This window comes from Lytechinus variegatus, chromosome 4, assembly GCF_018143015.1.
Source record: "Lytechinus variegatus isolate NC3 chromosome 4, Lvar_3.0, whole genome shotgun sequence".
In the NCBI taxonomy this organism is placed as follows: domain Eukaryota; kingdom Metazoa; phylum Echinodermata; class Echinoidea; order Temnopleuroida; family Toxopneustidae; genus Lytechinus; species Lytechinus variegatus.
Window position 1 is genome coordinate 42,766,163 of NC_054743.1, and position 27,230 is coordinate 42,793,392.

At 36.9% G+C, this 27,230-nt stretch overlaps 1 protein-coding gene across 1 annotated transcript; it reads left to right on the forward strand.

Annotated features, from left to right (window-relative positions):
* Window positions 1-1,110: 1,110 nt before the first annotated feature.
* LOC121414105 (sodium/myo-inositol cotransporter 2-like) lies at window positions 1,111-26,661 on the forward strand. The gene is made up of 15 exons (XM_041607167.1): window positions 1,111-1,349; window positions 12,499-12,570; window positions 12,979-13,083; window positions 15,140-15,199; window positions 16,152-16,256; window positions 17,407-17,512; window positions 17,934-18,014; window positions 18,613-18,824; window positions 19,956-20,091; window positions 20,918-21,025; window positions 21,502-21,652; window positions 23,486-23,654; window positions 24,040-24,255; window positions 24,843-25,059; window positions 26,042-26,661. The coding sequence occupies exons 1-15, from the start codon at window positions 1,269-1,271 to the stop codon at window positions 26,227-26,229; spliced, it is 2,007 nt and encodes a 668-aa protein (XP_041463101.1). The 5' UTR covers window positions 1,111-1,268; the 3' UTR covers window positions 26,230-26,661.
* The last annotated feature ends 569 nt before the right edge of the window (window positions 26,662-27,230 follow it).

Here is a 27,230-nt window from a genome sequence, read left to right on the forward strand (position 1 = left end):
TTTCATTTTAAAAAAGGGGAACAAAATGAATGCATGTGTAACCCTGGAAAATTATCGGTAATCTCATTTGCACAATATGTTCATTAAAAATTAGATGTCACAAATCAAAAGAATCACACAGTTATTGTTTCTTTACATTTTGAAATCAAATGCTGGCGTAGAGATGAAGCATATACCAATATGTTAGAAGTGTAACAAACAAATTCACTGAAAAGAAGCTGATTTTAAGCAAAGCTAGAGTAAACATTTTTCGTTGAAAAAATTAAACTAGTGGAACCTTATCCCAATCAACGTAGAAAACTATCAAATAAAAAAATCATAAATAACAAAATACGGAAGAAAAGGGAAAAATTTTAGACGCTATGTGAGGGGATGCTAATTTTTTCTAAGTATCGAAAATAGTTACATGTACTTATAACCTGGGGAGCATTTCATGAAAGACTTGTCAGACGTTTTCATCCGACAGTTACCGTAGGAATTGTGCTTCATAGCCAATCAAAAATCAATGAAGTTTGACAGATGAAAATTTAGATGAAACGCCCCGAATATCTACGTGAAAACCATTATTAGAATTGATATTTTTTCTCCCACCACCTTCTCTCTCACACACACACACTCACGCACACATAGACCCCACCCTATCTCTCTATATCTATTGGGGCGTGAGAGAGAGGGGTGTGTGTGTGTGTGTGTATTCTTATCTTTGTCCATTTCCATAGAAGCTGTTGTTATTATTATTGTACAATTTTCAAAATTTGTCTGCAGTTGGTTTGATTTGAATTTGTATGTTTAAGGAAATGAATTTAAAAAAAATTGAAATGTGTTAAAGGCATCACTTCCATATAGGCTTAGGTGAATAAAAAAGTGAATGTTAGGGTTGTTAGCAAGAAAAGATTAGTTCTAGATAGATGACCCTATACCTGTATACGAATGCGTGTTATTACATTGTAACCTGATATGTGAGCTGAAACATTGCTGAGAGTAAAGAAGGGGTCAGGACGGATGCAATTATATATTTCCTAACGAGAACGAAATTGGTCGAACGGGGCGGATTTTATCTATTTTTTTATTCAGTCATGTCAGTCCGAACGTGCTAGATAATGAGTGAGCAAGAGCAGTGGGTGACACACCTCTTCCGCGCCTCCTATTACTAACCCCATATTTTCCCAGCACCCCTCACATTCTCAACCTGTTGTGTACAGCCCATCTCAGACCTGGGCAAGATATTGTGTTTGAGCAGAGCATTTTTAACCCGTTCAAGTAGCAAGATGGCCGAGGGATCTCTTGCTACGGCCGACATCGTCATCATTGTTCTTTACTTCGTGTTCGTCATCGTTGTCGGGCTATGGGTGAGTTAATCAACATTATAATCCTCTTTCTTGCCAAAAGTGTAAATACTGCGAGAGTGTTAACATAAATCGCGCATCTCCTAGTTCAGTTTCACTATAGAATCAATCGCAAACCACATAGATTTCGTGAAGTTTGCTACGCTGCTATTCAGTCAGAGCGCAACGCCGCACGTAATGAGCTATTTGAGCGGGATTTATCGTACGGTCTCGTGACAGCACCGTCGCTGTTTTGTCGCGAGATTCGTCTGAAAGATTCGTAGCGAGAAATGCATACTTATACTGTATGGGATATAAATGAAGTTAGACACCATAATTTGTATCCTCTTTATCTTTCAACATGATCAGTATAAAATTATCTATCTTTTGATGTATGAATTTTTACATTTCACCTTAAAATGAATTTAAAAAATATATTAAGAAATAAAATATTTTTAGCTTTTTTTTTTAAAGTAAAATTTGCATCAACTTACGTTTTTTGATCACTTGACCCGTGCATTCACAAAAATTACTTCAGATTGGCACATGCTTTGAGAAAAATAGAATTGAGTTGGAGTGCTGGTTAAAGTATTTTGCTTTCGGACGTGAAAACATTAAAAAATCACAAATCTCGTCTTCTTTTTTTCACCGGAAGTTGGAGGAATATTCTGATAGATTGGCGCGGGATATTGTAAAGCGGAAGGTAAGTTGGCGCGTGTTTGTATTTTGCAGAAATCTTATGTCAGTCCCACGTATACGGTACGGTGTGCTGCACCAGTGCATGTGCCAGTGGCAGTGTATTACTAGATGGGGGGTCGGGTGTCCGGACACTTTATAATTTTGAAGCCTTCTTTTTTGTCTTTGGATTACACTAAAAATATCAATTCAATAGCTGTAATCATCTTCTATTTTGTTCTCTACAATATTTCCTAACATTTTGTACTAAAAATTGAAACTTCACTTGTAATTTTTTCCAAATGACTTTCTAAAAATAGTAAAATTGATCGTCCGGACAGATAACAACTGTATGACTAGTAGTGCCAGTGGATCGTATTACCGCACACTTTTCATGAATTCAATCATATCGAACACATTATTCTCATAAAATTCACCAGACTTTCATAAGTACATAAATTATCGACTACAGTAGGCCTAGGCCTACTACATTTTGCCATTTTTTTTCTTTTTAGTAGCTTCCTATCGGACCCCTCGCAAATGCATGTGAAATATTTCTTGCGAATCTTGGTCACTTGATTGAATTTGAAAATGAAATGTATCGTATTAGGCCTACCAAATGTGTGTTGGTTAGACTTTAGGAAACAAAATCACTGTTGAGCTATTTTGACCATTCATTACTTTTGGAATATTATTAAGACTGAAAATATTTTTTTAAACATTTTTCATCATCTTTCGCTTTCTATTGACTGTTGTAAGTTCCCTGGCTTTGCTTTGCCTTTTCCCGGATGTAGCAAAATTGTGAGTGTGTATGATTATGAAATTACTTTCTGATGCATACCATGACATGTGCACATATACTAATACAACACTGTTCGGTACTACAAACACTATTGGCCTACTACATTTTTTTTCACACATTGGGGAGTTTGGAAGTTAATGTATGGGCTCGTCCAAATAATGTACATTTAATTTCCATGTAAACTTTTATCTGTGAATGACATATTTGCTGCATTCAGGGGCTTTTTTATCTTGAATTAACACACTATAACTCTGTGTTTCTTGACAGGCATCAGCTGTCCCTAGCACGGATCAGTCCCACTTTCGTCCATCTCAGCTGTCACCATTTTCTGCCGAAAATTCACCAAATAGTGCTTTGCCATCAACGTTTCCATGTTCTAGGCCAAGTGATGGTTCATTAAATGTAAGTTAGTCACAAAATGATATCATATAAGTAGCTGTACAATAAATATGTACATGTACATCCAAGTTGATAGAGCTTACCCTTACCCATGCTCAATATATTTAACCAAAAGGATCAAGAATTCCCTGTTTTTGTGAACTTTATATCTTGGCCGTCTCTATCTCTAAACACTGCCCTGAAGAAATTACCAATTGCAGAATTCAGGCTTGTGTATTTTAACAAAAATATTAATATAATCTTAACAGTATATGGTCATACTTATATGCCTTGTTAAAAAGGAAAGCATGTTAGTACGCATGTTAGCATGGGTACCAGTAGGAAGTAATACCTTAGAAAGCTGTGTGCGCTATGAACGCCTAGCTTAGCCGGGTAATATAGGAGCGCCTTGAGCACCTAATAAGGTGGATATGTGCGCAATAAAATATCCTATATTATTATTAGTAGTAGTATTAGTAGTACCATGTACATGTATATATGTCTCAGAGCTTTGCAAGAATATCATTACCTGGGCAGATGACATAACATGTACAATAAGAATTTTTTTTTTAAAAGAGTTAATATGATTTTTCCCCCTTTCTCTTCCAGGCTACTGGAGTGACCATCTTGTTTCCTACACCTGCTTCCAAAATGACGGACAGCATTGTTCGTCAGCCCTCTGGAAGGCCACCTGACTTGCTGTCCACTCAACCTTTGCCATGCTCACCACCAAGCTTGCCGTCTAGTCAACCTTTACCATGCTCACCATCTACATTTATCTTGCCGTCCACTCAAGCTTTGTCATGCTCACCATCAAGCTTGCCGTCCAGCCAACCTTTGCCATGCTCACCATCAAGCTTGCCGTCCAGCCAACCTTTGCCATGCTCACCATCTATCTTACCATCCACTCAACCTTTGCCAGGCTTGCACTCCAGTCAATCTTTGCCATGCTCACCATCAAGCTTGCCATCATTTAATGACAGCCAACCAACCCAGCCAACAGATAGGCCTCCTGAACCAATCTTGTTGCTGAGATCTGATGTTACATGTAATACTTCCAATCCATCGTTGGGTAAAGAAAAGGCTTTTACCTGCATGCCAGAAGCAGGAATGTGGTCCTTGCAAGATATGTAATTGTAAATCTGTTAAATATTCCCATCTGTTAAATGTAAAATCAGTTGAATTAGTTGAACTCATTAAGAATTTATGTCATGTAGATATGGAAAGTTGTATTTGTGCTAAATGCATGGCAAAATATACAAAAAAAATTGAAGGATCCCATGTACACTCCACAAAAACATAGGAAGAAAGAAAGGAGTGTTTTTTTTTTTATCGTTTTTTATATGTGCACTGACACATCTCAGAGAGATTGTAATTGCACTCTTGAATCATTCAATAATTGTTTTTCCTTAAAATGTATTTCAATCCCGGAAACATCATTATGTATAAAGCACCGCACACAGCTGTCACGGTTCCAGAATTGGGAATGCTGTTCTGTTTGTGAAGATTATATTAAAACGGAAGACAGAAGGTATTCATGTGCAACGATGGTTGACATAGATAAAGAGAGACTTAACAATATAAATGAAAATCTGTCTCTTAATGCCGAGAGTATATTATGCAGTTCATGTTACAGATACACTTTGAAACAAATGAATAAACCAGCTTCATCAATTGATGAACTACAAAAAATGCTGAAAATTGAAGCTGCACAACATGAAATTAACAAGACAACTCGGGAAACAATACCAGACAAAGTGTTGTATGATGTTTATTTGTATGTATGTACATTATGTGAAAAAGATAAATGTTTTTTGCTTTTAACTGTATACAAATACTATGTTTCAAAACTGAGAATAATATGCAAGGAAGATATGTATTATGAACATATGAAGAAAAGCCCTTCATATCTTAACGGTAGGATAATTCATAAGTTTGGTGATCTTTTGTCTACGCACAGAATTGCACGCAAATATGGTTTGTTTTATTATCCTTCACATTTATCACATGAAGATATTCTATGCGCTTGGCATTTGTCACACTCAAAACTCAACAAGGTCCAAAGTAATCAATCAAGTGATGATATTGAGATGATGGATGATGAATCTTTTTCCTTCACTAATACCGAATCAGATTGTAATATGCAGTTCAGAAAAATTGCACTGGAATGCAATGAATTATTACGCAAACAAGGAAGGGACATAACCGCTCATTTTATTGCGAACCCAATGTCCTTAGCTGAATTCAAATTTGAGACTGCTTTTGATTTATTCACCCCCCTTATTTGGAACATTATTTGTATCATAACATCTACTCAGGATGAGATCAAATTTTTCAAGCAATCTGACATGAATATTGTTAAAGAATATGTACAGTTTCCATCTGAAAAAGGGCAGCCAGTCACAGAAGGAAACAGAGAAGAGTTGCTACAATACTCTTGTTGCAATTCATCATAAATGATGAGAACAACTACCCTTTGCATGTCATTGTTGCCAACTGTGTCAAGAAAATGTCTCATTCAACAAAGTTGTTAAAGATCTTAAATCAAATAGGATTTTCTTGCTCTGAAAGTACATTAGATCGATTCTTACAGGATATTCATGATAAACGTGCACAAGCTGGCCCCTCTCTGAAATTGAAACATCTGCATTTACCATTGTGTCCATTGATAATGTTGATGTTGTCACTCCATATGCTGCTGTTACTTTTGATAAATCTAGAAGTTGACATGGGACATCCATCATGGCTCAGCAACCAAAACCAACATCTGAAATTTTACACAAAAATGAGCAACTTGATGTGCAATATGCAGGTCCTGTTCAGGCAGATACATCCTCTATTGACAACCCATCACCATCATTCAGTATTGAGAATCAATCCCAGCCTGCCACTTTGGTAAGAAAACCCAAAGTGCGTAGAAGATTAGCGACTTTAGATTCAAGAGAGGGAAAAAAGACACACAATGTGCTGTGTTTGCATCGTATGTTACATGTATATGGAGTTTTATTGTTACAAGAGCTCACAAATTTGTTTGCAGTACTGTCTCCAAATATAAGACCTGTCAACCAATTTGACAATTAAAGAACTTATTTCTACATGCACATGTATGTTAGTATGCCTTGTATCATCAAGATTTTTTCTTTTCTTGGAGTTAGACCTGAGATCTACATGTGTACATATATATTTATCTGTGTCGTGATTTGCACGAAGTCAAACCAAACTTTTCTTGACAGTTTGGTCTTTGAAGAAATGGCAGAAACTATTTTTGTTATAAAACGGTATCAAAATCGGTTTGATATCTTTCTCGGCTGAAAACCATAGTGCAATGTGAAAAGATATTCAATACTGAGATATTATATTTTACCTTTTAACAAACGTTTTAGTATGCAGTCATTTTGTTACCATTGCATTTAAGGATCTCTTACAGACACTATTTTTCATGTGTGCCTACATGTAGCAATATTGTGTTCAAGATTTTATTCTATATAAAGTTGTGTTAACATTTTATATCAACAGGAAATTTCATAGAGCAGTTGTCTTTTATTTTGTGAGCCTCCAGAGTAATAAGATAAAATGAAGTGTGCATGTTTGACTTTGAACCTTCAGTGTTTTAAGCTGTGTAAGAGTGGGAAAGTGAATAGATATGTTTTTGTTTGTTGTTGTTGATGTATGTGCTGAATACCATGTGAAAACACTTATAATCGACACAAGTTTTCAGAACGGATGGATGTTTCATAAAGTAAGTTACAAATGACTTTGCACACAAGTGGTGACCCTTTCTTGTGCTGAATGATATATTTCTTTGTAACTGGATTAGCACCTGAGAACATTGGAGCAGAAGCAAACAATTTAGGGGGACCACCTGAAATTATGGGATGGATGCAGGTAAAAAATGTGAAAGCAAAAAAAAAGAAGGGTATCAACCACAATCACCCCCCCCCCCAAAAAAAAGGTTATGAACAAAAAATTTAGGGGGGGGTTGTCCCCCCGCCTCAAATTTAGGGGGGACGGGTCCCCCCCCCCTGCCGTCTAAGCTTGAGAATATGCTCCTGTTGTGCATGAAGTTGTGCGTAGCTTTATGAATAGCTTTATTAGAACTCTCCTGGGGCCCGTTGCAGAAAGAGTCAAGTTTATACGCAACTCAAATTTCAAGCGCAAGTTCCTTATAATTATGTGCATTCATTGGTTAAAAAGCAAATTGTGTTTGATCAGAACTTTCTGCAATGGACTCGGGACTATGTAACTGAACAAAATCATTTAATGGTAGTCATGTTATTGTATACATAAGTTATCGAAATAATTTTGGCTTCAACCCCCCCCCCCCCCATGTAAAAAAATGCAGTGTAGACTCATCCAACATTCTATGCTAGAACTTCAAAAAAATTTAATTGTTAAATTGATTTTGCATGTCATTCAGTGCATTGCATGGATCCAATCGGTGTAAATCCCAAGGCACAACACTATGTAACACTATGGCTCGATCAATCTGAACCCCTCCCCCTTAGTTTAAAATATGATTTCTCCTGTTTTTCAACTGCAATGGATAACATGCATGGCTTTACTACGAAACTATCCGACAGTCGGTTTAAAATTCCAAGAAGGAAGTCTGTTTTATTAGTTTGTTAAATTTTGTTTTTAAAATATGTTATCATTCATATCTGGATCCAAGAATTTATACGAAATGTGGTTTTGTTTCTGGAAACTAGATTGCAGGCCAAGCATAGATCTCCGCGGTAGAGATCTACTGGCAACGCCTGTATGCCTGGCCGGTCAGCTGCGAAATCCATACACTAAGTTGGTTACGTGGGACCGAAGAAATTAATCACGGGCTAAATAACCAAAATCCAAAGCTTAATTTTGTCTTAGAAGAACAGTTTTATCCCTTGAATTGAATAATGATAGAATTATTTTCATAATTAGCACGGGACATTCACAAAACGTTTGTTTTCATGGAATAATCCTGACGGAAAAAGTGTCGTCCTTCGAGAAAGTTCGTTCTCATCGTCGCACTCGGAGCTCTGACCAATCAGGTGATCGCATTTTCGCGAAACCTGGAATCTTGTCATATTCGTCAAAATTAACTATGCAAGGCAATGATTTATTCGTTCACCTGACCCGTGCAAACAATTTTGTGATATAATCAGACATTATTCTTAAAGGTAAGATTATATTCTTTCAACTTGTACCTCAAACATTTTGCTTTCGGTCATTACGCTGGTCTATTTTACCCATGTTTAAAGGTGAAAAATATTCATATTTTTTGATGGTTTTCATCCGAATTAATCATATTTTAAATGTTTAATTCTTCAAATTGGTTAGGTTTACGAGAAAGAACAACTCTTAAGCTTTCGAATGGTATATAACTCAACGTAATTGGGATATGGTTTCGGGTCTTACAAGGGCAGTAGAAATTCGGTCTCCCAGCTCATTACGTATTCAAGCCGGCGAGAGTCTTGCATACGCGTACGATAAAATAGCGGACTTTTCTCAGTGTTGCGGGCTGACTGCTATTGTTGGTGCTGGGTTTTGTTACGAACACTGCAAAACACCAGCACGGAATCTATACACGTCCACACCAGAAAAGTGTTAAACAACACCAGTTTGGTTTTGGTCTAACACCAGGTCATATAGATGTTTACACAACATCAATTAGTATTCAAACAGCCCCAGATTTATTTCAAACTGGTGTTGTTTCAATACTTCTCTGGTGAGGACATATATAGATTCCGGGCTGGTATTAAATCAACACTGTGAGTTTTTGCAGTATAACTTAAGTTAACAAAATCGAATTTCCATTTTTTAAGGTGCTATTCATCGCCACACAGGAAGTAACTTTAAGACTCCTTTCTTTACTAGTCTTGGATGCTCGAAATTATTGTTAGTGGCACTGGTTTACAACTGTGTCTCAGACATGAAAGGTGAAGAATTTCACCTTGCAAAATGCTCCCTGTGTCACATACTAGAGCTCAGTAATTGATTGACCTATAGCGAGTTGCTATGGAGAGTTTGTTGACGTTGAGATGAAATACATCTTTATGGAATACATCAATTTCCCATATTAGTTTGGCATATCGTATCCACATTTACTTACCACAATTTTGGTTATTATGGGAGGAGAACGGGTATGTTTTCATCTCCCATTACTTTATTTGAATTTCTTCGTCTGGTAACGCTGGTTGAAATTCATGTCAATTTGTTTTGTAATTAATTCACTTTTTTCAATGCATTTAGTTACGATTTTTATTTTCTTATTTTTTATTCATTTTTCGTTGTTTTGTTACATTTTGTTTGTATGTCGAATATAACATACAAACAAAATATAGCAAAACAACGAACAAAAAATGAATATCCCAGGATAACCTGCAGGGCTCCTTGGGATACGTACTCATACTGACGTGGCAACACTGGATATATAAAAAGTTGATAAATGAATAAACAGATGAATGAATAAAAAGGTGTTAATTCTTTGATGTGTGCGTAAATTTAACCTGGTAATGCGGCATCTGCTGAGAAAACGTTCATAAATGAATCTTAAATGCAAAACCAAAAACAAAACGTTGGTATTAGTAGAAACGGATACTACTCAATTTGTGGGACGGTAGATGGCGTTTAGCGTAACTTGACGGAATTGAATTGATTTGATTTCAATCTCATTTACTTGCGTTCCTGTTTTTCTTCACTTGTTTCAATTTATCGATAGTTGCAGACGGATTCGATTATTTTCCATGCAGCTCGACTACGCAGGGAATAGATAACAATCTGTTAGATGAATACTATGTCCCTGAAGTTATATGACTCGGAGCTTGTGTCATAATGCTGTTCCAGGGGCGACTCTCGAATATTACAGGGGGGGGGGCAACATAAATGTGACGTTTAGTTTTTAAGTGAATAATGTGGCTATTTAAGAGTTATACGATCCAAACTTTTTCTGTCTTTCTCTCTCTCTCTCTCTTTCACTGCTTGTATTATTTTCGTACTTTTTCTTCCATTTTCTCCTTCGTTCACTACTTGAAAAATAAATCATAAAGTGCATTCGTTCCGACCGCCTCCATTTCACTGTCCCTAATCTGTTCGTGAATTGATACGAGACCTCACGAGCAACGGAAAATGAAGTGCAAATGATGTGATTTAAGCAAAAAGAAATATACAAATTATCAGTATAATAATGATTATTAAGTTGTATTTTCAAGAGATGATATATATATCAGGCCCATGATTTACACTAAACTATTTCTAGCATCGATGATTTTTTAATCAGATTTCGATTTAAACTTCGCTTCATGAGGCATTGAATTAAAATAAAGCTTTGTGACTGGCAGGCTCACATTCAAAAAATAATTCGTAAATCTGTGGGTAATATAACTAATCGCCCATGTCTGCCACGTCCTTGTTGTCAGATGAGGCAATAAATTCTGTGTGATGGAAGTAGTGATAAGCGTTGTTAAACGTTCTTATCACTTCTGCTGTGTAGCAATTCTATTGGATCCGACTTACGTTTTTTATATCAACAGATTTTTGTTTTTGAAAAAAATGGTGACTGCACTTTACATGAACAATAAAATCGAATGATGTTTTTCATAATTTCAAAATGTTTAATTATTTGCGAATTCTCCTGATTCTCTGCATTTTTCGTTCTACATCTATGCCTCTCCCAAATCTTATATACACTGCCCCCCCCCCTTCACGATTACTTCGTAATTTGTTCATGGGAAGTTCTCACAAAATGGAGATGAGCCCCCCCCCCCTCATGGGAGGGGGATGGGCTTGTCATTAGGTAGCAAAATAATACAATATTGTGCTTGCCTCCTCTATCGAGGTTTACCATGTACAGATCCTCCTGTCTTTAACCCCCCCCCCCCCCCATTCGACGTTTACTTCTGTTTATACTCTGTCAGAGTAGTAGGTACATGTTGGCATATACGGTGTTATATGATACAGTATTGTCTTAAATTTAGGCCTTTTTATTACATGTGTTGTGCTGACCAAAACGAAAAGACGGAAATTAAAAAGTTCCGTTTCAACCGCAGGTGGCACGGAGCAACAATTGAATTAGACACAAGTTTGGCAAGGATTCCCGGGATTTCCTGTGTTTTCAGTCAACAATTATTGGTGAATGTAACAGTCATAATTAGAACAAGAAATGTGTAATTAATGCAGAGATCCCCGAGCCCCAACATGCTCAAGGCACCCTATTATATGGTATAGTTGTTTAATAACAAACATTGCGTAATACACAGTGCGTTCCACTATGCAAGGCCAATTGACAAGCATTATATAATTCCCTCACTTAGTTCAAGATATCTCTCTTATTTAAGCCCCACCTCTGACTCGTCCCCCTCATTTTTCGTTGAAATAAATGATGCGCTTGGTAATGAAATTCCCTTCGTTAAAGGGGAAGTTCACCCTAACAAAAAGTTTATTGTAAAAATAGCAGAAAAATTAATGAAAAATATTGCCGAAGGTTTAAGAAAAATTCATCAAATAATTAAAAAGTTATTAGAATTTCAATTATTTGATTTGTGACGTCATATGCGAGCAGCATTCCTACAGAGCGAATGGTAAAAAATCAATGAAATGTCATTTTCTCAGAAAATTGAAAATGGTTTTCACTGTAACTTTTGTATATCAATAGACAAATCGTTTCACACTCGATCATGGAAAGAAAACAAATTTAAGTCATCAGGAACCATACAAAATTTGAAATTTATGCATTTTATATTACATTACACATGAGACAGCTGCTCGTTTATGACGTCACAAATCCAAAAGTTTGAACTCTAATAACTTTCTTACTCTTTAACGGATTTTCCTCAAACATTCACCAATATTTTTTACTATTTTTTCTGCTATTTTTACAAGAAAGTTTTCTTCAGGGTGAACTTCCCCTTTAACGAGCCGTCTTGGTAAATGAAAAAATAAATAAATCATTTCATCTTTCGGTGGTGTAACATGTGTAATGAGCCAACAGTTTTGAGGGGACCACGGGTGGCGTATCGATCAAAATCTATAAGAAGTTGCGAGCGAGCAAAGATTTCGACACGTCAACTACAACAATCGAATTTTGTGATGGATTTTTACATAATATATTTCACCCTTCTCTATTTCCTTGTCTCTTTTTCTTTCTTTGTTGTGAAAATTTTGGGGGCAAGGGTCCCTAAAGCCCCCCCCCCCCCATTTAGTTGCATCGATAATAAACAAATTTAACAAATTAATTCCATTCATTTAACATGTATACATAACCACTTGATTGATAATGAAAGGGATTAAAAAGTGAAATGTAATAAGTAACAACTAATAGTTTTTATTTCTTTATTTCAGTCTATGTACAAGACCAACAGAAGCAATGCCAGTGGATATTTCCTCGCAGGACGATCGATGTTGTGGCTACCCGTGAGTTATGCACGTTTCGATAAATTTACATAACAGTATATATTTTTTTATCCAAATATTGTGCTTAATTTAATCTCTCATCATAACCATGATATTTCCATTTCATGACAATGAATGATATCCTAATCCAAATTTATGCATATGGTCCACCAAGCCAATGACCTCTCGAGGCAATGGCCGGGTATCAAAGACATTAGAAAATGGGGCCAGGCGTCTTGCCTTCTTATCGGATGGTCAACATACGAGAATAGAGAATGGTAACATTATCTTATGCAGGGCCCACTGAGTGAACAATGCAGAAGAGCTGAAGTGGCTACCCTGTGTACAAAAAATTAATTATTGTTATTACTTTTTGTATTCAATTCACAAAAATTCCAACATGCCGTATAAATTTCATTCTATTTTCAGATCGGGGCGTCATTATTTGCAAGTAACATCGGAACTGGCCATTTCATCGGTTTGGCGGGCACTGGGGCCGCAGCCGGGGTAGCCGTGGCGGCTTACGAAATCATGGTAATATACCAGTATATAACTATTTTCTGGTCAAATGCGGAACCAGAGTTGGACTTCTACGGTTGCCAGTTGGCGAAAAAAATCAACAGTCAAAACCAAAAAATAAGAGTCTTCAGTAGGAAATGAACGACATTTTGTCTTTAGTAAAATATGGCTAGTAAAACAGAAACAAAAACAATGAAAAGGGGTTTTGATTTAAAAAAATGAATGGCATTTTGCTTCTAGAAAAATCTGATAAGGAAAAAATCGTTCGCATTAAAGGCTTTTCAAGGGGTACACCCGTTATCATTTCCACATTTAACGGGATGCACCCCCCCCCCGGGGGTGCCTGGGTATTGATATAAATAAAGACTGTAAAGAAGTCGTGCAAAGCATTATATTTGGATAACTAGACATTTTCGATAAAGAGTAATTTTCGATAAAGCGGGATCAGTGAAAGTATGGGGCGCAACCTAACTATAATGTTTTCGATGCAATTAAAGATGTTCCATCAGGGCAATATTACGGTTTTACTTTATTATGTTTATGTCTACAATGACGTTAATTACTTTGTTTAGTTTGTTCTATTCAAACCATCTAATCCCAAATCTTTTGAAATATGGGTGTACCGAATCATGAAAATTAAATCAAAATGTACAATCAATATAGCTGTAAGTCTGATATTTATCCCTTACTATATATTGATGAATTATGATAAATACTTTCAATCATTCTCATTATAGTATTCAGGAATATGTTCATTTGAAAACTGTAAAAGGATGATAACATTTAATTTAATATGAAATCATCCAGATACGTATATTCTATTATCATACATACATACTTTTGTGGCACATTCTTTCGATTCGTTCTCCACCATATCCACATTATGACGACAAAACAGATGTTAATGCAACTTGTTCCTTATGCTTGTGATATTTCCTCCTACTATAAAAAAAAAGATATATAATTTGATTTGAAATAGGAAACTATATACATTCATCCGTCTCTTTTCGGCTCTTCTGATTGTAATTTTGTAAAGTTTCGGAGAACCGTAGCAAGGGTAGCTGCACTCAATTCACAAAAATGCGGCATAATCCGCACCGCTAGACGTCCCGCGTGGTTATGGTGGTGTTTTTATGTATTCCCGCTGGTATACAACTCTTTTGAGATAGGAAGAAATTGTATTATGATCGTGATGATACGGATGCCATCTTTCTGGGTCGAGAAAATAGATACAAGTGTAATAATCCTCCTGACTATTGTGCACTCATCGTAGAGATACGATCTGGGGCCTGTTGCAGAAAGAGTTGCAATCAAACGCAACTCTAAAAATCATGCGCAACTTTATTTTCAACCAATCAACAGTGCGCATTTTGGACTTGCGATTGATTTTTTGACTTGCGTTTAAACGCAACTCTTTCTGCAACGGGCCCCTGTTGTATAGGGAAATGAGTAAAGCTGGAGCAGAGGAACCCAAAGAGAACTAACAGAAATTTTTCATGTATACAACATCGGTTATTCCGGGATTAAAAAGAGAGAAATTTTTTGTTCAATAAAAAAAATAATGAATAGAGGATTTCCCAAACTTTAGAAGGGTCTTGCGTCTGTACTGCAGGAACTCCCCCATTTATCCTCTTTTCAATATTTATAGGACCGTGTTCGTGTCTTTCACATTAATCCAAATGTTTCTACTTGAATGCAAAAAAACCATTCATTAGTTATTGGTGCATTATTCAAAGCCATTTGAATTCAGTAAACCATTAAGACACGGCCAACATCTTTTACCTGGATTTCAACATAGATTTAAAGAAAATATTTGTTAAAGTAATGAACATGTTCTTTGGTAAGCTAAAGAAGGGTTACGTGGTCTTGAAGGGCATCATGAAAATATTTTCGTCAAACTTTCTATAAATCTGAAATTGTCATATGTATCAGGATGGGGACTGTACTCCATTTCAATCATTTAATATAATCACACTGTATCGAATAATAGAAAAAAATCACATGGTAATTATTTGATCTTCATACTTATGTAGAAATAATTTTGAATATTTCTATCTATCTTATTTTACAGGCAGCATTTGCTATCCTTCTCCTCGGTTGGATATTTCTTCCAGTGTATGTGTCTTCAGGGGTAAGTTGATTGAGTTTATATTTTATTTCTCTCATTTTTATTTTAATATCGAGTTAACTTTAAGATTGTATTTACCCGAGTTATAAGTTGGTTCGAATTCTGTTCTTACTTTTTAAAGTATCTATTTGACATAAAGACCTTGAATTTAAAACAAAAACAAAAAGATAATGAGATTTCAAATTCGTGTCAATAATCGTTTGTTAAAATGGAAACTGATTATTTTAATCGTAAGATAGGATCTACAGATATTATGAAGAATCAAATTTCAAGTAAGCATTCAAGTACATCATGTTCTTCATGTACGTATATTTGCATGAACAAGCCAGCAAAAGCCTTAACGGCCCATACAGTGTTTGGCAGGTCACGTCTTAATGCTAGCATTACTTGTCAAGCTGAAGTAATAGATTTAAAAAGTTACAAGTTTCAACTCCACTAACAATACGTGATATTATTACCATGATTACACAGGTATAATAATGATAATCATAAAAATCGATACAAATGAATATGGAATGTACACAATATGACAATTCCCCAAAATAACTAAATATTTAAGGTAAACACTAAACAAAATGATAACCATATATCACTCAATAATGATATTACAAAAAAAAGATAAAACATTTTACATGGCTTCTTTTATTATTCTTTTCCGTTAAAATAAAGTTGAGGCAGTTGAGGGATCCACTAAAAAGCAGAGTTTGTTGAGTGTGGATCCCTCAAGAGCGAATTGTTGTTATATACTATTTAGAGAGAGAGAGTGGATGGTCGATTTTGTCATATAATTATCATGAACATTTTTTACCATTCCGAGTGGCGGTCACAGTATTTTGGCAAGCATCGAAATATTTTTTAACGAGCTGTCGACAATGTCACCTCTCTACCCCCCCCCCCTCTCTCTCTCTCTTTTCTCTCTCCCTCTCTGCCGCACCCCCCTCCTTTCACTTCTTAGGTCTACACGATGCCAGAGTACCTCAGAGTGAGATTCGGGGGTCAACGCTTGAGAATTTTCATGTCGCTTTCAGCCTTGTTTCTCTACGTATTCACAAAAATATCGGTAAGAATTTTTCGAGGGAAAGTGGAGCCTGAAATAGTTGTTACAAAATCTGATGAGACTTACAGAGAGAAAAAAAATATGATTTACATATCAAACTCGAGCATTTGAACTTAAACTCCAGTACTCGATAGCCCGTCGTCTCCGGCATACGGGGGGGTGGGGGCTTTTATCAACATTTTCTTTTTCAATTTCAATTCATTTATTTGACATCCTTTAAAAACATGCAAACATATATACAACAACAAAGGAGTAAAAGAATTTAAATCACAGTATGAGCAATAAAACAAGGGTAGAAATATAAAAGAACTATAAAAGAAATGAAAAGAAAATGTAGTGGATGTAGGAAGTCAGAAAGGCCATTGACCTGTCAAAGCCGAATCTCTTGATTACTACATTATGGTATGATTAAAAACACAAATAAAATAGTGGCAAAAAAATAGCAGTCACGAACATATCGACATCAACCCCTCCCTCCCACCCCCCCCCCCCCCCCGATAGGCAATTGGAATTATTAACTATAAGTAGACAGTCGGTTTTGTTTCAATCTACGTTTAATTTTAAAATAATTTTCTGATAAGTTGTCAGATGAGACAACTTTCCTCAATTCTGATTAAAGTCAGAAAAACTCTGTTAAACAGAAATTGTTGGATATGTCCCTTTATTGAAGGAGAATAATGTAAAATAAATTCTGAAGTTAAATAAGTGCTGTTGCTTCCCGTGTGTGTTATATATATCAATATCAAGGTTATACGTTATCTTTACCATTTTATGGAGTGTTCATGTACCAGATTGATCAATAACTTAACAATAGACTTAACAATAATAGCAATTATGAGGCGCCGTTCTATCTAGTTGCCTATTTAGTGGCTCACTATTATTACCCCGGCTGTAGCTCCAGCTGCTAAAAGCTGGAATATGAATAATTCATGAATACTTTTGCAACCAGATATTCACTCAAAGTCGTAATTACCAAGTAGACAATCAATGTGTCGCTTGCGTTACACATGGTCATTATATAACCAATTACAATTAATGTTAAAAAGGAGTTTATGAATGCGTGACTGATTATCCAACCATATTGTTTTCCTTACGAGCACGTGGTCGAAAATAATTTATCATATTCCCTAATTCGTTTCTATGGCCGTAACAGGTGGATATATATGCTGGTGCCATCTTTATCCAACAAGCTTTCAACTGGAATATCTATGCTTCTATCTTCATTCTCTTGGCTGTGACTGCGATCTATACAATCACAGGTTGTTAGAGGTTATGTTTTGTAATATTTGCAAGTGTCGAACGACAATGAAAAAATACGAAATTATAGTAGTAAAGAAATTATTCAAAATATGATTACATAATCCATTTAATATGAATAAGAAGAATGGTGCATATTCTTGACATCGTAAGAGCAAAAATAAGTAAAATAGGAGATAACAAATAGTTAAAGGAATGTGAAATTGTACTTAGAATATTTTTTTCATCCGGATACAAACGTGGTAATGAAGTTGCGCTGATTATATTTTCACACCAAAATGGTCACATACAAGGGTTTTTCTGACATGGCCGTCTTAAGATCTTGGTAGGACCGCAGTAGGACCATGTTGAGACTGTCAGTATGAAATATGAACATCATCCAGAATGTACTTATATATTTTTTTTATTACCCCTCTTTTTCAGGTGGCTTAGCAGCTGTCATCTATACCGACACCCTTCAATCATTTGTCATGGTCATCGGTGGTATTGCCCTTATGGTGATAAGTAAGTCGATAAAAAAAGATTCATATAATAACCAGATTAACGGTCTCGTTATGATATGACGCTTGTGCATTATGTAGGACTTAACCCAATTTAAACTGGGGTTGCTAATTGACTCACTCGGTTTTTGGCTCGGAAATACGATAGGTATCGCCAAAGTTGGTCACAAAATCGCATTGGTTAGGAATTGTCTCACTAGGAGTATCTAGCATAACTAGAACAGATTTTAGCTACATTTTGTAACGAATATCTATATTCATGAATTTTGAATATGGGGCATTTAGATCGTCATACTGATATACTGATATGACGTCATGTTATTGGCCGAACAAATATCCAGTTTGAGTTTTATCCATGTGCATGATGATGATACATTATTAATTCATCTTTTATAGTGTTCATTATTTTCCAACAAATGTTAAAGATTTTTAATTGAATTCGTGGACAAATTGTCTCGCTTCACCTTTATAATGCCATTAGAGTAAAAAATTATATTGGCCTGATTGCACAAAAACTGATCGTGGTGACTACACATGCGCTAAACAAACGTGAACAATCTTTTTTTTTTCTTTATTTCTTTTAAATCATTTTCCTTATTCAGGTTTCATGGAAATCGGTGGTCTGGAGGGTTTGATGCTGGAGTACATGCAAGCCATCCCATCATCGGTTCTTAACGATACCAATACCAGCTGTGGGTATCCCAGGGAAGATGCCTTCAGTATGATGAGACACCCTCTAACCTCCGACCAGCCTTGGCCCGGTACCATCATTGGTATCATGGTGATCGGGGTTTGGTATTGGTGTACGGATCAGGTATGGGATAATAACCCAATCTTATACTTCCTTAAAGTGATTGGTTAACATTGGTTTGACTTTTAAAAAAATCTGAGCTAGTAGGTCACACTTGTCACCTGTGTCTGTGATATGTTACAAGAATGAAATCCAGAAAAAATTGCGTTCAAAAATAATTATTTAGTGATTCAAAAATTGAAATATAAAGTGACCGGAAACACCATCTTAATTTCATCGCATACACTTATGTGTAATATTTAGGCGTCTATAAGACGACTATTTACAAAATCGGGGTTTGCCTTGTAGTTTTAGCTCTTCATTCTCAATAATGGTTGTTTTCAGGGTTTATTTATTTATTAGTTATAATACATGCACTTGTACACATGTTTCATCTTGGTTTGATAATTTTTTAAATCGGCTGCTCACAAAGTTAAACAATACCTTTAATTGAACTGTAGAGTGCGGTTTTCATGCGACACACACACGTTTGCGAAGGTTGCAATAAACAGTTTTTGCTCTGCGATGGACGACGGATTGAAGAACGCAGCAAATATATTGGAAGTACCCGTCAAATGACAATGAACCATAGCTGGTAGGACTTTGTCGACCAATGGTGAACCGGAACATCATCCAAGGTTTCGGAGCTGACGAAAAAATTGTAAATAATGTAGTTTGGCCAGAGTCCAGGACGAAACTGCTGTTCTGATTGACAAAATTTCAACAAAGACTTTTTGTTTTTCAATGTCACAAAAGACAACTGACAGTGGAGCGAAAACTCATAAATGTCACGATATGGCAATGTCCACCATGACTAGTGTCCATGGTGTTGGAAAAAGTGCGCCAATCGTGTGCTTGGGTTTGGAAGTCCTCGCCAACCAGTGACGGAGGTCTTTTATTGATTGTGTGTGTGTTTCCTGGGGCACCCCGTTACGCTTTTCTTCGCGATTCGTACCCGAATATGTTTCAAAATCTTCGTCATACGAGTAAAATCATTGCAAACGTAAGCAAAGTTAGCAAAGCCCTCGTAGAGTTTTCGCAGATATCTTGCCTTATCGTAGGTCAATCAAGCTTAAACTGTCGATTGTAAGCTCCGACTATGGCTTTATAAAAGGTTATGCTCTATGTATTGTTTTGCTTTTTATTTATATGTAGGTCATCGTGCAGCGTTCTCTTGCCGCCAAGAACGTAACGCACGCCAAGGGAGGGTCATTGGTGGCTGGCTACCTCAAACTTTTACCTCAGTTTCTTATCGTCATGCCGGGTATGATTGCAAGGGTTTTATACACAGGTGAGAATGAATGATATGAAGAAAAATAGTGTTGACTTGCATGCGTAGTGAAACTATTAAAAACCTTATGCACGTGACGTCATGATCCCAAAGCGCCACCCCTCAGAGGATATAAGAATATGCCTACACTGAGTTGGCAGATAAATTATGTGCCAGCTGCAGATCACCAACGGAAGGCAAAGACGTCAGCCTCTAAGATGGCGGCGTGATGACGTCAATTCAAAAGGTCTATTTGGATATCGCTTGTCGGAAACAGTTTGTTAAGTTCAAAACTTCGGGACACTTGCTTGCTTTCTGTCTCGCTTGTCTCCCGGCTTCACGATGACACTATATCTTTAAATATGTATAATTATATGCTCTGTCGTTTACTGATTTTCTTCTTGCTTAAAAAAAATCTGAGCTGCATGGCTCATGATACAACTATTACATGTAAATAAAATGTGTTGTAAGGCATCATGATTTGCTTCACAAAAGGGAACGATAACGAGTCATTTGAAGAACCAAACAGTTTTTCCCATTGAATGGATTATTACAAATATCCCCTTCTTTCTTCCATCCTCCTAATTCTTCCTAGTAGGTAAAGTAATTGTCACACCGAGGAAACCTAATCTCACCAACCGATGGTTTGTCGATTGAGAATGCCATCTATTTGGAATCGGTCCCAAATCAAATGTGTGACCGTAGCATAAAGGATAAAACGCCTAACCCGATCATGATAACTTTTACCCAGTCCATGTTTGTGTAACTGAATTGTATTCTCACTAGCATTATTATCATTATTATCATCATTATTATTACTATTACTATTATTATTGTTATTTTGCAGATGAGGTTGCGTGTGTTGACAGTGAAGCCTGCACAGAGTACTGCCAGAATCCCAGCTCATGCTCAAACATTGCCTACCCTCTTCTTATCCTTCGGCTTATGCCAGTCGGTAAGTTTCTACTACTCATTCAGGTGCCCGCCTACAACATGAAAGTCCGGGGTTCGATTCCCGGCACGACCCTTGACCAAAGCAATTTTATGATACATAGGTCTTTTATCTTTCATCAAATAAATAAAAAAATGCCTTATGAATAATTGATACCAACGTGTGCCCGTGTTAAAAAAATCAATCATTCAACAACTCTTACAAATCAGTGAGGGGAGTCTCATCATCGGGATAAACTCGAACAGACGAAACTATAAGTCCCCAATTTGGTCACTTTTTTAATCAACATGTCATTTTGATACATGTGGTCTGACTTTAATAAACAATTGGAATGAAATCCGGAGCCGAAAATAGTTATTATTAGTACTCAAAGTTTATAACACTCCTGATGAAAAAGGGTCTGGAAATATTTTTAGTTATTTTCATGTAAGTACTTTTTTAAGTGTCTTTCGTGATTGTTTTGTTTGTCATGTTTCAAGGTGCCAAGGGACTGATGATGGCAGTCATGATTGCTGCCCTCATGAGCTCTCTCACGTCCATTTTCAACAGCGGAAGTACGATCTTCACCATGGATGTATGGCGCCGTGTACGACCACAGGCGAGGAACACTGAATTGATGATTGTTGGAAGGTAGATCTCTTTTTACATTGATCAAAAAGTTCATCGTCCAAAATTTGCCTCATTCATTACACTTTATTCAAACATATTTCACTAAGAACTGTACAAAGTTATAACTGCTCAAAATAATGATTATCAGTGAGCAAACGTCTTGCTATTGAAGGTCAGCAGCAATGGTCAGTATCACACCTCCCTGGTCAGATCATGATAGATTTTGAGAAACGAATTTGTATTGGTATACATTTATGCTGTTTCCGAGTGTATGGCGACCAAAGAACGATATTAACGGGCCGGTCTTGCTCGCAATCACGCGTGCTTTACCGTAGACCATGGACCTAGAGTAGACCTAGAAACTATTATCCAGATGATTAGTGACGCCAATACTAGTATGAGCAGTCGACACTGCTTACCTCCTTTAAAAAATCCACAAATGAAAAGAAGGAAAGACAATGGAAATTAGCTTTTCGTATCAAAAATCATACTCGCTCGCGACTTCTTAGAAAATTTGCCCGATGCACCAGTTTGGCGCCTCAAAGTCTTTGGCTGACTACGCCACTATACAGCCACATTGGCGAAAAATATTACATTTTTAGCAATGACAGATCCTCCTGTGTTTGTGCTAAGTCGGTTTTGTTTATGTAACTGTGTATGTCTACCCTCATCCAGGGCTCACATGCCTAATTCATTTCCCATAGACTCGTGTGTTAAAGTGGCACTTAAAAATAATTCATAAAAAATAAGGAGGAAATTCGAGGGTTGAATGTGTACTACCAGTGGATAGGATAAATGTCTGACATTCCATATCTGACCAGAAAAGGGTATTTCGACCGACTCATTTTAAAAATAAATCAGCATTTATGAAGACTACACCTGACGGGACCAAATTCATCACTTGGAGAGTAAAATGACCCTAATTCTTCCGCCAGTAAAAATATAGTTCCATAGTGGTGATATATCTTTCCAATTCGGAAAAAGTAAGTTCAGTAGGTACCCTCCCTAGAATCAGTGTTAGATTGTCAGTCATATTCATTCATTTTTGTCAATCAGCAATAACAAATTTAAAAGTTGAGCTATTGGCTCGAATGAATATCTATGGCCTGTCAGTTGTGATTAGGCCCGTGCAACCTCCACGGCTAGAAACCCTTAACTGGGTGTAAGATGACCAAAGTAAAATCCGAGAATTGTAACCCCGTACTACTTTATATTAGCAGGTCAAGCGTTCAAGTGGAAAACACTTGTAACATCGTTTTATCTATTTCAAGTGCTTTTCGCTTCTCGATTTTCTTTCAATGGTACCTCTCCAGCTGATCTAGGTGTTTTCATCAATGCTGGGTAATAAATGATTTTTTGTAATAATAGGCCTATAAAGCTCTATCAACTTCACTGAAAGACGAAGTTTATATATATATATGAACGCTAGTTGAAGCAAACACTCATTTCATTTTTTATATGTAAAAAACCAAGGTAAACTATCGCCATAAATATTATCATCGTAGATTTCGATCTAGGACAGTTACACAAACTAACTTTGTGAAAAATAATCATGGAATCTAAACTATTGATTGATGATTGCTAGCACAGTTATGCACGTGTGGGCCAGTGCATTAACATTGCTTGGAAAAGGACTCGACATCTGAATGAAATGCCATGCTTGTTTTTATAAGTACTCGGCAATTACACAGTTTCTTTCAGAATCTTTTGGCACATTTTTTTTAATTCATACACACAGATATTTTTGGTGGTGAATCTATTGGGTTCTGTACGAACTCATTTACAAGTTATCTTTATCAACCTCTAATCATTATTATTTCCCTTTTCTATATGACCTTTGACCTTTCTATACAGGGTATTTGTGTTGATTTTAGTTGGGATAAGCATCCTTTGGGTTCCTATAGTCCAAGCTGCTCAAGGTGGCCAGCTATTCCAGTACATCCAATCTCTTCAGTCTTATTTCGCACCATCCATCTTCATATGTTTTGTCATGGGCGTGATCTGGCCAAGAACTAATGAACAGGTTGGTGCCCTTATCCCCCAGCACTCCTCCCCCATCACCCATCTTCCTTTATTCTCTCTCTCAACGTTTGTGGGAAGTCTCACATACACACACACACGCATCGACACACACAAATCTCTCTCCTAACTTTTTTGTCTTCTTTCTAAAAGTCCTCTTCGCATTTGACTATTGTATTGCATATTCTATTTTATTGATAATTATAATCATGATTCCAGGCGATGTTCCACGAAAATCTGAGTGTGACTGATCAAATCCGCATGAATTTAACTTGTCTCATAACCACCCGACTAATTTGATATGTTATTAAGCTGGCCTAAAAAATACCATGCTTACAGATATATCGGAATGTAATGTCATGCATTGTTTTTTTAAACTTAAATCAAAGGGGGCTTTCTGGGGTCTGGTAGCCGGTGTGGCCCTTGGCCTGACTAGGATGATCCTGGACATCATATACCCTTCCCCAGCCTGCGGGGTAGAGGACACCAGACCCGGTATTGTTAGTGGGGTCCACTTCCTCTACTACAACTGTATCGTGACCCTGGTATCTTTGGTCGTCACCATAGCTGTCAGTCTGATTACAGAGAAACCCTTGCCTGAACAGGTAATACGCATTGGACTCTTGGTAAAATGATCTTATCATGCTTACGAAGGTTATTTCCTTGCCCCGCATACAGGTTCCCTGAAAGTTTTCCTTAAACAGTACTTTGGAACCTTTTTAGGTTCTTTACAAAACCATTTAATGTTCCTTAAGCATATAAAGAATCTTTCCTCGAGGGAACCAAATACGGGCCGAAAGAGTTCTTATCAGCACCTATTGTTTAGACTTTACATTGTCAGAGTCTGACAAGTTATAACATAGCATGCAATAAACCACAATTAATTGCCTGTATATCTTTTAGCAGAATGAAAGTAAAGTGATCAAAATTTGGTCAAGGAGGAAAACACACGAATTATTACAAAATATCCTTGGTGTATCAGGTCTAAAATGATTTATCGCCTTACTCATTTTGCTAATGAAGCGCAGGAATTCTGAGTCGGGCCCTAATAAATACTGACTCCGATGATAAAGAGGATAGACTGATAAACAAATTGTAATGCACGTTTGAATGCAAATTATAAATATTTGTGAGCAAAACTGTTCTTTATAGGGTCCTTTTTAGAAAAAAACTTTTTGCTCCTTTTATATAGGTCATGGGTAAGACTTACTGGACCAGAGGAATGGACATCAAAGCGGGTGACAAAAATGGGAAGACCACTGATCCTGAACAGAACCCTGAGGCTGTGGAAATGAACAAGAGCAAAGAGGCCAACGAAGCCACCCAAGATGAAGTGAAAAGGGCACCGGGAGACAGAGAGGGCGCTTTGGAGGCTGAGCCAGCACCGCAAAACACGACTGAAAACGACGGTATTTAAAATTTCCTTTTCTGCATAAACTCTGGGACTCTGACACAGTGTCAATTCTGTGATCTTTAAATTGAGGTTCTTTTCATTCATTTTCGGACTTGAAATTAGTTTGGAGAAATCGTGATCATTGCACGAACTTTTTATCAATATATCAATGCAAATGAAGGAACTGAAAGCAAATACTAGTAGTTTGCTACTCAATCGAGGAAATAGGGAGTTTTCGCAACGTGACGCAGATTTCGAATCGTAGAGAATGTATTGTCAAATGCCCTTCATGACAATGAAGTCATTATCGAGGATTGCTGAATCGAATCAGTAGTTTCGTCCTTGACTTTAGCAAACGACATGTTTGCCACTTTTCGTCAGCTTCCAGACGGATGGCGAAACTTCTTTTACGATTCAACAGTTTCCGACAAAGACCTCTCAGCTTTTCATTCGACTACCATTTTCAAGACATTTGCATTGTTTTAAGATTCGTTCTGCGTCGCGGTGAAAAAATCCTTTCGGTACCCAGGTCCAGATCAAGTTTAATGATCAGAGGCCTGCCATTATTATAATAGTTATTTTTACGATTGGCAGCGGTAGGTTTGAAACTGAGCAAAATTCAGTCGAACATGCACACCACGTCCAATACAGAACGTCCCAGAAAAAGAATTGGAACTTGAAATTTTTTTGTAACACGATAGTTTATCATGTCCGCAAGGATTTATCCTAAAACACTGCATAATACGCTCATATGGCAGAGTGTATAAAGTGATTAAACTATGGAAGATGGGAGTGCTGTAGTGTTCTTGTTTTTATAAAAGAGTAGTCGAGTGGGAAACCTTCAAACCTTAGTATAGGATAAAAATTATATCCCTATATGCTCTAAGCAGTTTGACTTTGTCCTTGTAATTCTAATACGTGAAAACGAGCTTTGATTCTGTCTGTGTCACTTTCATAATCATAATCATCTTCGTAATTTTTTCCCCTCTGAATCATAGAAACCTCTGTTTTGAAGAGATGTGTCTATTGGTTTCTTGGTTACAACCCTAAGGACGACCACGAAGTGCCGGACGAGGCCAGCATGATCAAGAGCATTGACGAGAATCCGATGTGGCAAAAGTTCACCCTTGTCAACGCAATCATATTATGCGGAGTGTCAGTGGCAATGATGGTCTGGTGGTGGTAAAGAGATGCATTCCCCGAACACGTCTATCCCCACCTGGAAAAAAAAACTCCGGTTTTCTGGGTTGAATTTGATTGTATAAAAAAATTGAGTAAAATTCATTAAGCAAAATGCTGAAAAAGTCGTCAAAATCTGAAGGCGAAAACGCTCAGAAACAGAGCTGACATGTCCAAATCAACTTCTGCAGGATTGAGCCGAGATAGATCAATCATGCAGGACCCAGGCCAACAGCCTCGAAAAGGAACTGTCAGGTCTAAATCAACTCGTGCAAGATCTTTCACTGATGTCCAAATTAACGTCTGTAAAAGTCTGCAGAAGGTTACGATTGATCATCTAGCTGCAGGATCCAGGCCAAAACGCCTGGAAACGAAATAATCCAAATCGGTTCTAACTGATATTTCAAACTTCATGATAGATCCCGGAACTGCGCGGGATTGATCCAAGTCAAAACACCTGGGGACGGAACTGACAAGTCAAAAACAACTCCTCTCCGGGACCAGAATGGAGTATGATCTTCTTTGCAGGCTACGGAAAGGAGGGGTAATTAAACCAAGGCCTTTCAAGTGACCGACTACAGTTAGCAAGAGATAAATGGTATCCATGCAAGCAATCATATGGGAATTACATTCTGGCGAGAGTTTGGTGTTTGAAATGATTTTAAACTTAGTTGACTAAATCAATTATTGGTGGTCATTCCTCCACCTCTCCAAAATCAGATTGTGAGAACCCATGACCTCCTGGTAAGCTCTTGTAACCGTTCTTCTACAAGTGTGACCTCTCGTTAAATGTTTATTTTGTGGAATTCTTTCCAAGGGCATGTGTTGGTATACAGGGTCTTAAAAGAGATTAATAGGGCCCCCTTGAAATAGATAGCCACAAATTTCCAGAATGTCAACGGTTTCTAGACTTGTAATTCTCGATGATTCAAATGTCGATCAATTCTACCTCTATTGTCAATCACTCAGATAAGTATCATGAGGTCTGTTATCATTCGATGATATAAC

Coding starts and splice junctions, on each gene's coding strand:
- LOC121414105 (XM_041607167.1), top strand. CDS start 1,269: ATGGCCGAGGGATCTCTTGCTACGGCCGACATCGTCATCATTGTTCTT. Junction 20,092..20,917: donor TGCAAGGGTTTTATACACAG/GTGAGAATGAAT, acceptor GTTATTTTGCAG/ATGAGGTTGCGTGTGTTGAC. Junction 25,060..26,041: donor AAACACGACTGAAAACGACG/GTATTTAAAATT, acceptor TCTGAATCATAG/AAACCTCTGTTTTGAAGAGA.